This window comes from Pomacea canaliculata, linkage group LG3 (assembly GCF_003073045.1).
Source record: "Pomacea canaliculata isolate SZHN2017 linkage group LG3, ASM307304v1, whole genome shotgun sequence".
Lineage (NCBI taxonomy): Eukaryota > Metazoa > Mollusca > Gastropoda > Architaenioglossa > Ampullariidae > Pomacea > Pomacea canaliculata.
Window position 1 is genome coordinate 42,247,332 of NC_037592.1, and position 13,954 is coordinate 42,261,285.

Sequence of the window (13,954 nt, forward strand, 5' to 3'; positions counted from 1 at the left end):
AAACATGTCCGACAGTAACTGAGTAACGTGTAAACACCTTTACGGTGACGTCGGTGATTAACGAAAATACAAAACAATTGCTCTCATCGTATATTAAGTAACTAATGCACTGTTAGATATTACATCCTAGACAGCAAAGATAACAAACACAGTGTTTGTCGCTTGTAAAAACATTAGCAAACGATCGAAGTGCAGCAAATAAAGAATATTGCACGTGTGTCGCCGTGTGAGGCTGAGAACAAGATCTGCAAGGTGCACAGATAACGGTTATTTGAAATATATTAAGAAGTAATATAGAACTTCACATTCTTCGTTTTCAGAAACTCAGATGGCTAAATTGTAAATGCTTAATTTCACCCGAGTGCACGTACGTTACCCCATGTACAGTATATTATGTCATCAAAATGGGAATTAACTGACGGCAAACTATGTGTATAAGTCAATAGCACTCAACTGAAAGTTTCAAGGGCATTGTTTTCACAAACGAAATTTTTTATGTATATTTATTAACAAATGCTGTAGAATATATATTATAAAGGCCATTTAATATATACAATTTGGTGAAGGCAGTATAATTATATTAAAGAGTCGGGTGGGTGCATCATTGACACCGCAGTTTCATTTTTGTTTGGAATAACTGTTGTATAGTTTCTGACATGCTGATAGCTTAGTAAAGTACATTGTTACCAACATACTATAATTTTATCAACTAAACACCACAACGAACATTCAAATGTATAAAAAAACACATGTAAAAGCAAGTATATATATATATATACAAGGCCATAAATGTGCATTTGCATGCACAATTTAACACAGGCATATATACATATGTTAATTAGTAATGGCAGTAATCATTTCATGCAGTTTTTGTTTCCTCATAATTAAAATACATCAAAGTTTGTGCAGAAGATCATGATATTTGTGCTAATATAATTTTAATTCTGTACCAGAAAAGGAGATCAACATTACAGATATGGTCAAACAAGTAGCCCTTTTACCAGCAGGCTGTCAGCCCTGGCACCGTGGAGTCTGTGCGGCAAGCAGCAACCATTTTGCTTACTGTGCTACTTTGGCCATCTACATATACAAAGTAAGAGCTTTAATAACTCTCAAAAATAGCGTGTGCATGCATTCATTTTTGATTTCATCAAATCAAATATAGACCTATGATTAGTTTTCAAACATTTAATAATATATATATATAATATTGTTGTTATAGATCAGTCTAAAATAAATTACAATTGCTAACATGGATCTCTGTAAATGATATTACAGATTAGCTTTCTTACAGAGTAACAGTAAACAGCCCTTACAAAAATGGCATACCAGCAGGTATGCTTTCCCTAGTTGGACAAGAAAAATTAAAAACTATAATAGCCCTGTTACCTGGTTCATTAATGGCACACAACTGCACACCCACCGTCAATGTAATCTATCTAATCTATTCCTCTTCGTGCATCAGGTTGCACATAAGGCCTCAACCAGAGTCCGCCACCGATGTTGATCGGCTGAAACCCGCTCCAGGTGACCCCATGTCCAGCCCTTTCCTTTTATCTCCCTTTCCACTGTTCTTCTCCAAGTTTCCTTTGAGTGGCCTTGTTTTCTTCGGCTGTCTGGAGTTCATCATAGGGTGACTCTGGAGAGGTCTGCTGTCTGCTGGCGGAGCACATGTCCAATCCATCGCCAACACATTTGTTGAACCTGCGTGGTGATGGACTCGGTTTCAGTTCTTTGGAGGTGTTCTTCATTGGTGATGGTATTTGGCCAAAAGATGTTAAGTATGCATTAGGCATCTGTTTTGGAAGACGTCAAGCTTGTTACTGATGGTTTTGGTCATCTTCCATGATTCTGATCCGTAAAGGAGGGTGCTTATCACATTTGACTTGAAGATTCTCAGCTTCATCTTCTTACTGATGTTTGTTGCCTTCCATGTGCTCCTGAGTGAGGCGAAGGTCTGGCTGGCTTTTGTCAGTCGGGCTCGAATCTCCACCTCCACATCCCCGGTGTTTGCCATTTTGGACCCAAGATAGGTGAAACTGTCAACTTCCTGAATCTCTTCTCCATTTAGTTTGATGACCACCAATGTAAACTAATGTGAAAATTCTAAAATATCCCTATCACCAGATTCATTAATGGTGCACAACTGCATGCCCTACTCACCTGTCAACAATGGATTGTACCCGAGCCTCGCTTTCCTCTGTTCAATAGCATCAACCGACCTATAATCTACTTCCATTACTCTATGAGAAAGTTTTGTCTGAGGTTTCTAGTATTCTCTAGCTAAGCATTTAAAATGTTACTTAACTTCTTAGTAGTAGTACTTTGATAAAGTGTCATTTCCAACAGTCAGGGTGTTTTGAGGAAAAGTTTAGATGGACTCACATTTTTGTTTTTTACAAATGATAATGATAGAGGTTAGCATGGATTGTCTTTCTTAGCACAGTTAAGATATATTTTAAACTGTCACAATAGCATCTTTTAAACAAACTACCAACTTATTTTAGAGTGAGAAAAGGAATATTTTGGGGAGAAAATATAAATGACAAAATGAAAAAAACTTTTTTTTCCTGAATGTTTCTCTAGCTTGACCCTTGCTTCAGGGAATTCCGACTACATTCTATTATGTCAGAACATAAAAAAACAATAACTTCCATTTGTTGGCACCCACATGACCCAGACATCCTTTCAAGTTCAGGTGCTGACTTAAAGATTTTTGTGTGGAGAGTTTCACAGCAGCGGATTGTTGCATCGCTGTCAGGTGGGATGATCAAGGAAGCTCCTATGTGCATTGGATGGAGCTTTAGTGATGACACATGCCTGGCGTTTGTCAGTGGAAAGGGGCCTTTGATGCTTTGGCACTACACAGAAACAAGGTGCCCAGACATTGTGAGAGACTCACAGAACTTATCATCTGATGTAGCCCTCTTTAGATGGCATCCCAAGAAACAGGGAACTGTTGCTTTTGGACATACTGATGGTAGCATTACTGTATCCTCCATAGGTGAGCAGCTATTTATCTCTGTGCCTTGAATGTAGGTGTGTTTTTTCCCTGTAAAATATTATTTCAATGTCGCTGAATACCATTTATAACAGTTTTGAAGCTGGTTGTCCATTTTTTGAGTTTTCTGCTTATCTTTTCTTTAAAATGTAGATATCAACAGTTAAAAAGAAAAAAATATTTGGTACTGTATAGTGTAGGCAGTTTATGCTGAAACAAAAATCAATCCAAAAGAGACTGAAGATCATGTTTCTTGCCATGGTAGTAGTTCTATAATCAAAAGAACACCTATTTAGATGTCTACAGTCATCCTGGTGTATGAATATCCCACTTATTAAATAATATATATCTATAATTATTCATTTTACTAAAATCATTTTCCTTATTCTGTCCCTGGATTCTCAGAAGTGCTTTTTTCCCACAATCAACTCTGTAGATATTTTACAGTCATTACATGAGAATTTTTTGCATCTGAAATGCCATATTTCAGGATCAAAGACCTATCGGCATATTCTAGCACCAGAGGTAGAAGGTGGAGATGAAATGGATCCTGTGACTGCCTTAGCCTGGGACCCCTTATCAACAGACTATCTGCTAGTGGCTAACAAGCACTGTGGAGTTCGACTGATTGATGCAACAGCCAGAGCAGTTATCATGTCCTTCCAGCTGCCCAGCTCTGCTGCTGAAATTCAGACCCTTTGCTGGGTCCACAATGCTCCTGGGATGTTTGTCACAGGAGGCAAGTGGGCTTCAGACTTTTGGAATACGGCTCATACTATTAAGGATTTTGTTTTGTTGTTGTTGTTGTTTTTTTTTCTTCTTTCTTTCTTCTTTCCTTCTTCTTTCCCTCTTTCTTCTTCATTCTTCCTTTTTTCTTCTTCCTTCTTTCTTCTTCATTCTTTCTTCTTCTTCTCCTCCTTCTTCCTTCTTTCTTCTTCTTCTTCTTCTTCTTCTTCCTAGTTTGGGAATCATCTTGTCAAGTAAGCTTTGAGTTGATATGGATAAAGTATTGGTGTTTGTAATGATTTATATGTTGATTTGTGTGCCAAGACTATAGGTGTAGGCTTAGTATAGTCCTAGTATAGTCTGAAGAGACAGGCTAAATGTGCCAAAAGCATCTTTATTTACAAAATATGAAAGTCATTTGAATGAAAGTGTCTAGTAGACGTTGACCATTTCCATAATAAAAACTCACAGATGTGTCTTCCAAACTCCAGTGCACTGTTTCTAGCTGATTTCTTTTTTTCTAGGCCTTGAATGTTGTACATAATAAAAAATGCAAAATTTGTATAGTGCATACTCACACTCCTAAGAAGCATCTATTAGTGCTTCAGAACAAGATCAAGACATGGGCAACATACGAGGGACAGAAGAACAAGCAAACAACATATGAACTATGAAAGAATAAACAACAGTACCAATAACTAATAACTAAAACAGATCCAGTTCTAAACCAGACCTTCATGTTTTTGTGCACTGACAATAAAAAAAAAACATAGCAGATTTTAGGTCTGTTTGTCTGTCCTTTACGGTAATTTTGGAAAGCTTTAAAGTGTCATATTGCTGTTGTTTTGCAGATGTGCAGAGTGGAGTTCTTAGGATATGGAGTGTGGCTAACACAACCCCAATTGAAAACATCCGCATTAAAAAGTCAGGCTTTCATGAATTGCATGTTATCAGCATGCATTCTCCCACCCTCAGTAAGCCACTGCCATCCAATGAACAGCAACATGTGTCATCGACCAGTGAGGCACAAAGACCAACTTTGACTCCCCACACCCACTTTGCAGTGCCCCATGTGCAGCTCATGTGCACCTTCAGAGATGGAGGGGTTGGTCTCTATGATCTTGGTCATCGAAGGTGGAAATTTTTCCGAGATCAGGTGTGCATCACCTGCATTTATTCACTTTTACTGAGTGAAGCTTCATGAAATGAAGTACCCACTGGCAACTTCCTGATCACTGTTTACGTAGATGTAGTTATCACTTTATTGATGAAAAATAATTATTTTTAGGATTTTTATTCTCACTTTTATGGAAACATTTTAGGATTAAACACAAAAAATCGTGAGATCTGACATTTACTGAAATACTGTATTTTCCATATTTTAAAGTATAAGATTAATATTAATTAAACTCATGGAAAATGTGGTTATTGTACAGTGGTTTTTAGGTTATTTCATAGCATTCAATCAATCAGAAATGATGCAGTAATTGTTTCAATCTCCAAGGGACATCTAGAGACCATTTTTGACTGCAAGTTTAAACCAGACAATCCCAACTACCTAGCTACAGGAAGTTTTGATGGGACAATCAAAGTGTGGAACATCATCACAATGGAAGCAGTAAGAAATTCCATTCTACCTCTGCACCCCATGATCTTCCATACTCTGCTTTCATATCATACACTGCTTTATAGAAGCCTGCGGTTGTTGTGTTGTGCCACTCATCCACATCAGTTAAATAGCTGAAGGTTCATCAGGAATAAATCATGTAATCAAGGGCAAAGACAACTCCACAATAATATTGTTACAGTCATGAATGTTTGTGTCATGACAGTTTTATACAATGTTTTTCACACTCCCAGGTTGCAACTTCTGCTGGCAATGAAGGCATCATATACCACATATCCTGGGCACCAGGCGACCTCAACTGTATTGCCTGCAGCACAGCCAAGAACGGGATTTTCATCTGGGACATGAATAAGGGAAAAGTTATCAAGCGCATTCATGATGTAAGTTGCTGTATCTTATTAATTATCAAGTACATTCATGCTGTAAGTTGCAGTCCTATCAAAGAATTTATCAAACATTTATGACACTTTCTAGCCAAGCCTGATACTCACGTTATTAGCTATAGCATGCATCTGTAGTTGCTACAAATGATTCTTTGTGCTGTAGTATGGTGTGCATGTTGTGCATGCAGTGGGACAGTCCTGTAGCACAAGTCACACAATTACAAAGTCTAGAGATCAGTTGTCACATGCTTACAAGGGTAGCTGTCTAGGCTTTTCTGCAGGGTATATATATGTAGGTGGTCTCTGTGCCATAGCAAGTGTTGCTGACATATGGCATTAAACAATCTAGCTTACTCCTCATTTGATACCCCTTTAATAGCAGAAAATTACCACTAGGTGGAGCCACTCTTATCAAATCAGTCAATCAGCACCTATAGCTGAGTCTGAAATGCACTGAGTTTATCAACTGTATTGGGTATACATGAAATGGGCTCATTCATAAACTATATACTGGCAGTGTGTTGAGTGCTACATGTGTGTGTTTTTGACCATATAAGTTCAAAGACATACATTTATTTCCAACTACTATTTCTATTCTAACCTACCTACTAGAACCTAGCATCTATAACTCCCTGGGGTGGGGAAAGAGGGGATTGAGTGACATGAGCCGCTTTCCAGCGGGACCGTAGCACCTTGTGGCTTATTAGTGTTACTCTCGTACTCACAAAGTTTTACTGCTTTTCCAAGCAGGACCAGCCGCCTTTCAGTAAGCAAGTGCAAGCACTAACTTAAGTTAATTTTAAATTTTTTAAATTTAAATTTTGCCTGCCATTTATACTGGACAGTTTGGGTGTTACATCACCCGCTGTTGTCTCCGTCTTGTGCAGCCAGGTGATAGGGTGGAAGGGATGCAGGGGGGAGGCAACAAGCTCTGTCAGGGGTACATGCTGCCCTAAAGAAGAGCTCCCGCTACAACACCAACAAGAAAAGATCGCACAAACCAGCATAGACAACACCTTCGGCACCACAAAACCGCGACCCTTCCCTTCTCCCTCCCTTCACCCTTATCTCCCATACCACCCACAGCGTGAAATCACCGCAAGGTGGAAGCACTTTTTCTTCTAAAATCATTAAGAACAACAACAGCCTAGATCCTACATGGCATTCTTCCTGAGACGCTGAGTGAAGACAGTTGTTTTAGTCAGTTCTTGGTCAAGGTGTCACCAGTTAGCACAGCAGCCAGTAGTGACCATGTCAACTGGTGGGAGAGTAAAGCTGGTGTTGTTACTGGACACAGCAGCCCATAGTGACCACATAAGATAGTGGGAAACCATGGGTCTGGGGCTTGAAACTGGATGCAGTAGCCGGTTGGTGACCACCTGGGTCAGTGTGAGACAGTGTGAGTGGGTGACCGCCGAACATGTCACAAGTCTGCGTGGGTGGGTGGGCATTCGATTTCTTTGTTGTTTCCAGTATTTTTTTTTTTTTTTTTGGTACGTGAAGGCCTTGATTAGCTGGTTAGAGGCTGCACCTCTGATGAGTGTGAGTCTATGTTTTGTCTGTGATCAAGTCAAAACAACCTACTAGGCTAAGAGTCTGACTGCATTAGAGTTATATCATGTTTGTTAGTTTAAGAATGTGATTGCTTGGTCACGGCACATGTGATGCGTACCCTTTTTGATGGTCGAATATTGAAGAACTCAATAGGACTGTATTAGGTCTTAGATATAGGTGGGACCCTGGGAGTTGGAGGGGGGATTTTTCCATATTAAAGCCACCTAGTGAAATTTTCCTCTTGTTTTCTCCATAGGCTTGTCCTTGCTCTTGTCCTTGTTGTTGTCGTCATTGTTGTCATACTACATCTTCATCTTATTCTTCCGCTTTGTCTTCGTCCGTTTATACTCCTTTGGGTTCGAAGTCATATCTTTTTCTACATTTTGTCTACCCCTTTGTTCCTTCTATTCATCGCCTTCATCATCCTGTCCCTCGTGTGGCATGTGGAGCATGCAAATCTGTGCAAGTGATCCACAAGGCAGCTCGGACTGTGGACCAGCAAAGGGACCCTGTGTACACGCTGGAGTGGTGGTCAGCACAAGAGCATGGAGCAGAGCCACAGAGAGTAAAGGAGAAAGTACAAGCAAAGTACAAACAATTTTCCAGATCTGACGTTAGGCCTGAAGGTCTCAGGGACAACTACTGTCATCACTCTGCAGTACTGTGCCACAGTGTGTGCAGGTGTTTGTTTCTTTCTCCCTACTACTGTTGTTAATTTTCTTCTGTTTGGGCCTTGGTGTAGTCCATTGGATTTCATTTGTGGATTTTATGTGTATATGTATCCACTTTTGTGTCAGCATGTGAATAAAGTTCTTCTTTGTACCTTTTATTTCATCTTTGCTGTGGTCTACGCTCATTAGTGGTTTACTAGGAGCGTCGTATACCACCCCTGGCTAAGCGAGTGGTTGTGTTTGTGCCAGCTGTTTGGGCAATTGAGAATGCTCTTCCATTGATGCTGGGGAAATTATGCAACAGTATATAACACAACAAAATAATACAAGAGCATTTTTTTTGGCATGTACACATATGAAAATATTATTTTTTTTATATATTTGTCAGCACGGTGATGTCAGTGTCTTCAGTCTTGCCTGGAATCAGCAAAACTCAAAGCTGATCATGTCCTGTGGAGCTGATGGCTTCTGGTAATTCTTTTTGTCATTTATGGCACAACATTTTCCAATCATATGCTGGACGTTTTCCTACTTAATAGTCATGTGATTTCACTGATCTTCCATGAGTTGCCTTTGGGACTACATATATTTTGTTATCACTTTGTCTTTTGCTGTGCAATTATCTGAAAGACAGTCTTCCTTTTCCCTCTATGGAAATGGTCTACATCTGGCAGATGTAGGATGGTGTTGATGTCATGTTGCAGCATGATTCATCAAGTCGATGGGAAGCTGGTCCATAAGTACAAGCATCCAGCCCCTGTGTATGGAGGTGACTGGTGTCCATTCAGCAAGTGAGTGTAGAATTGTATTCTCTGCCTATTGCATGATTAAAAAAACCCTGATTTATTACCCTGGCAATGCATCTATCTTTGGACATCCCTTTGAAATTTCTACAAAAGGGACAAAATGATGATGATAACACCCATAGGGACTGTTTGCTGGCTGTAGATAACAAGTGCTACTGTATGATTCGTGGGTTACACTTTTTTTGTATAATGTTGAAGTCTAGAAATGGAAAGAAAGAGATACTTATATTATTAGCTGTGATCTAATTCATGCCTTCAGGCCACAAAAGAATGTGAAATACAAAATGTAAGAAGGTGACCTGAGAAAACTTGGTTGTAATATCACCCTACTCTTTTTAATAACTCAGCATGTAGTGTAGGGAGTAGGCACTTTATTCTGTTCTCTGCCGGTTGGTAGTGTTGGTAAGGCAAAACATACACACCCTTGCTCTCGATAGGTCGTGTTGTATGTGCTGTCCCTTCCTACTGACCCTGTGATCTCTCCACCCAACTCTCTTATTCACCTAACACCCGACTTTCCTCAAAACTATCCCTGCACCCTCCTCCTGTTACCAGGTGACCCCATCCCACTCATGCTCCTTTGGTCAAAGGGTCACCGCCCAGCCAGTTGCTCCCCCTGTACATGTTGCTCTCTCTCTCTGTGCATATGTGTGTATGTGTGCATGCCATATTCTATACTACTATAAAAATATGAGATAGTTCAAGTAGCAGATTATAACAATATGAACCAAAAAGTAATTTCACAAAAGGTCAGGAGACACACTTCTGTAAAATCTGCTATATTTATTTACATTTTAAGAAAATGTGAAATGTCAGTCTGTAATTGTTACTGTTTATAACCTAAGTGTTAAAACCTTCTTTTTTAATTAGAAGCCAATTATACTGCTTATATTCTGGAATTCCAGAGAGATATTTGCAACTGGATGTGAGGACAGTCTGGTTAGAATATTCTGCATGGGTACAAGCGACAGCCAGCCAATCAAAACATTAGCAGGTGGGAACAAGCATTGTCTCCACTCTTGGAGTGTTTTATCCAGCATTTACAAGTTGATTTGTGCAAGTATGAGTCACCTGGATTTATCAGTTGATTTGCACAAGTGTGATCGAGTCACCACTGCATTTACTAGTGATTTCTGCAAGTAGGAATCACACACAAGCTGGTAACAAGGAGAGGCAGGATGATATGTTAGCATGTAGATGCTGGAAACTAGTCAAAATGTTCCTCTTTAGATTTGTATGTGTATATATATATAGTTGCTTTGTAAAATAAATAAAAACTGGTTTAATTCATCAGATTATTATATTTCCTAATGCTAAAAGTTGACTAAGCATTTTTAGAAAAAGGTAGTGCCTGACTGACTGAACAGCCAGATCAGCAGATAATTGCTAAAAGCAGCCCAAGACTTCCTAATTTAAGTACATTAAGTGCATGATTTGTGCTTGTAAGTGCCAGTTGATTGTTATTTCTGAGTTAGCTGGTCTTCCTTTTTATTTATTGGACAGGACACACAGCCAAAGCTTTTCATGTTCGCTGGTCACCATTGAGAGAAGCCATCTTGTGCAGTGGGGCTGATGACTGGTGAGCTTCTCCAAAAATTAACTTTCCTTCATGATTCTGTATTTCTCAAACTTTATAAATTAACTTTCTATCACAATTCAGTATTTCACAAACTTTATGAAATTATTTACAGGAAAACTGAAGGGAAATGGTTTGTTACTGTATTGTTCAACTTGCAGTTGCACAGAGGTTCTTTTAGTAAATTAGTTACTTGTTGAATAGACAAAGAGGTGATCCCTATTTGTATAGTTATATTGTGCATAAAATTAATTAGTTTTCTGTTTTTATGTAACTGATTTGCCTCTCATGGAGCTAAGTTTGTGCTCCAGGCATAGGCATGCTAATTTTGTAGGTTTTGTTTACCTTCAGCACAGTACGAGTGTGGAATTACATCAAGGAAGAATGCGTCTGCAAGCTGTCAGGCCACACACAGCCTGTCCGGGGCTTGACATGGAATCATGAGATTCCCTACTTGCTCATTTCTGGTAGCTGGGATAACTCTATCCGTGTATGGGACACTCGCGATGGTGCATGCATCTATGTTGTGCTTGATCATGGGAGTGATGTGTACGGTAAGTCACTTCCAATGTCTTGTAAAGACTTCAGAGCACATTTTGCTAACTGCATGTTCTGGTTGTGGTGCTTGGCCCTATCCCACAGGCCACACAGCCCATCCTTCCATTCAGCGGCTGGATAACTCTTAATGAACCTCCATTCCTTACTGTTGGGGATGGGGAATTAGTGTTTTAATTAAGGCTAAGCCAGCAATTAAGGCTACATTGCGGCAAGGCAGCTAGTCCTGTAAACAGATGCCACATGCAGAGAAAGAACAGTGTGCCCAAGATGAGAGTTAACTGTTACACCGCCAGACCGCCCTGTGTGTGTGAGAGAGAGAAAGAGAGAAAGTTGATCCAAGTCAATATATATGTATAAAATATATGTCATGTGACTAATTTGTACAGAGAACATGCCATTTTATTTTCAGTACAATGAGTAATACCGAATAGTAACTTATGTACTTCGTGAGATTAGTCGTCAAATCGACTGCAAGCTTTGGTTTAATTGACTTTCGCTGTGGCCAAATTAACTCAGGTTTGTAGATGAGTCAGCTAAGGTGGTAGCCCATGTAACACCTGAACTTTGTGTACATGCAGCACATTTGCCACAGTGTGCTAACATGTATATCATTAGGTATATATATATATGTAACAGGGTTAGATGCGGGCTCTTCCCGCAATCCTTCCACAATAACAAGACTCAACACTCTCGTGGGTTCCAGGTCGTTTATTTCTAATGCCAGTCGATAGTGCTGGCTTTGGCGAACTCGACACAACACACTCTCTCTCCTCCAACCAACTCAAAGATCGTAATCCCTGCTCGTGTGTTTGGGAAAAGGCCCCGACTACACATCTCCCCTAAACTATATACTAAAAGAGCACGTGACTACTCGCCCCTCAATCTGCCCGGTTCTCACTCTATCGCTCTAATACAGACGCAACTACTGACCACTGCGCTATTCCACTACTACTCCATCTTACACCCCCCTACCCTGGACCTCGATCGCCTCCATCAGTCTTCTCACATTCCGCACAGGTCGTTCAATTAACACCCGCACCTGTGAAGTGGTGACTGCGCTATATCTCTAATTTTCGCCTTGACCGTGTCGTCAATCAAGGCGGCCTGTCGTCCGTTTTTCCCCCGATCGGCGATCATTCGTCACCCACCTATTGTTTCCACTTGCTCCCACGCCGCCCCTCCATTGTTTCACTGGGCCGGCACCCGGCCAGCGACCACCACTCCACCCTCCCTGTGCGCGTGTATGGACCACCACTCCACCCTCCCTGTGTGGCATCCTCCATCCACCTCCTTCCGATGTCCCACACCACCCACACTACCATATATATAACATCTACCACTCTGTGCCATCATAACACATAACATGTACTATTGGGTTAGTAACATATATACTTTTGGGTACTTGTAACATGTCTTTTCCCATTCTTTTGAATTCTATTCATGCCGCCAGTGTTTATGGGGACTGGTCTTTAAGACGGGATGCTGATATCTTTGTCAACTGTTTTCAAATACAAACAGGACTTACTTGTCATCCTGAGCAGCCATTTCTTCTGGCATCTTCTTCACGTGATTCAACATTGCGATTATGGTCCCTCATGCCACTACTGCAGCCCCTGGAGTTGAGCATTTTGGCCGACATGCCCCCAGCTGATGTGTTTAGCACACCAGGTGAACTACTGCAGACACACACATACATAGACACCACATAGCTGTCTTTCAAAATGATGATCAACAAGTTAACAGGTGGGAGGAGCACATCATGTTTATTTAATTCTTTTTTTTTACATGTGCAATAGCAGGTCTAATGAAAATGAAGCAAGTTCTGTCTGTAAATCTGTAAATATTCACATGTTTGAAAGGTACTGTGTTTTATACAATGTTAAAAACAACATATATTGACCTCTTGAATTCAATCAACATCAGGCAAGTTAGCTACTGTACAAGATACAGGGGTATGAATAAAAATTAATGTGTTTTTGAGTGTTTTGGAACACTTTTGCAATAAAAGTTATTTATAACAGTGAGAATTCTGATACAAGTTTCTAAACCTAAAAAAAATTCTAATTTCCTTGGACAGAGAGGGCTATGTCACAGGGCACAAATCCTAAGCTAACTGGCAGTGCTTCAGAAAACATCAGAGACAGGCTACACAGAATCACTGGTCCTGATAGCCACCGCCAGCTCATCATATGCTTCTCCAAGTTCTTTTCAGTATGTAAGGGAAGAACATTCTAGACTCTTACTCCTTTGCTGATTCCCTAAGCACCTATGAGAAGCTTTACTTCAGCTCAAGAAGTTTTCACATCATGTGACTTATTTTCACATATTCACAAAAATAGCATTTCAAACTTATGTGATGGTTGCTCATATTATAAACAGATTTGAAAAATCGTATTTATGTATGGAACTTTTTTTAACAGAAATAAATTTTGAACTACATGTAAAGATGAAAATAAGGAGAATATGTAGGTTCTTACCAACCACCATTCTTTCCTAGAGTATCTAGTTTATGGCAAGCCATGCCTACCTACAGTATGTGTGTAGCTTATGACAAGCTATGCCTAGACTATGTAGCTAGACAAGACGTATCTAGTGTATGTAGTTTATGACAACCCATGCAGTAGATTTATTGGATTTTGCTGCTGGTATTTTTTTTTTGTAGCTGCCTATGGGTACAGAGAACCTTTGGGATCTGGTCACCTTGGCAACAGGAACAGATGTGATGATGCTGTCCCCAAACTACAGGAATGGTATCGTCCATTCCTCACATCTCACCAAGTTTAAAGCTGTAAGTCTGAGCTGTGAAGGGATATCTTCATTCAGCAAACTTTTCAAGTGTGAACCAGGTTCAGGTAGTCAAAGGTTCTTTCTTAACTAAAAAGTTGGTCAGCCACAATTAAATAGGTTTCATGTTGATTTATTATCTGTTCTTGTAGTTTGTTTTTTTTGACCCTGTAATTATGATGTTCTGTTTTTTAATTTACCCAAGCCCATAGTTGATGAATCAAAGAATGGTGCTTCCCCATGCATGAATGACATTCTAGATTACTTT

At 39.9% G+C, this 13,954-nt stretch overlaps 1 protein-coding gene across 1 annotated transcript in view; it reads left to right on the forward strand.

Moving 5' to 3' along the window:
• The window catches only part of LOC112559693 (WD repeat-containing protein 17-like), a 23,428-nt gene continuing 9,474 nt past the window's right edge, over positions 1 to 13,954 (forward strand). Inside the window, 15 exon segments of the mRNA XM_025231026.1 lie at positions 1 to 252; positions 954 to 1,093; positions 2,587 to 3,004; positions 3,492 to 3,740; positions 4,579 to 4,883; positions 5,232 to 5,345; positions 5,588 to 5,734; positions 8,351 to 8,433; positions 8,667 to 8,753; positions 9,674 to 9,762; positions 10,272 to 10,347; positions 10,696 to 10,898; positions 12,421 to 12,570; positions 12,980 to 13,113; positions 13,565 to 13,690. Coding sequence (XP_025086811.1) covers positions 977 to 1,093; positions 2,587 to 3,004; positions 3,492 to 3,740; positions 4,579 to 4,883; positions 5,232 to 5,345; positions 5,588 to 5,734; positions 8,351 to 8,433; positions 8,667 to 8,753; positions 9,674 to 9,762; positions 10,272 to 10,347; positions 10,696 to 10,898; positions 12,421 to 12,570; positions 12,980 to 13,113; positions 13,565 to 13,690 — 2,298 coding nt within the window. The 5' untranslated portion in view covers positions 1 to 252; positions 954 to 976.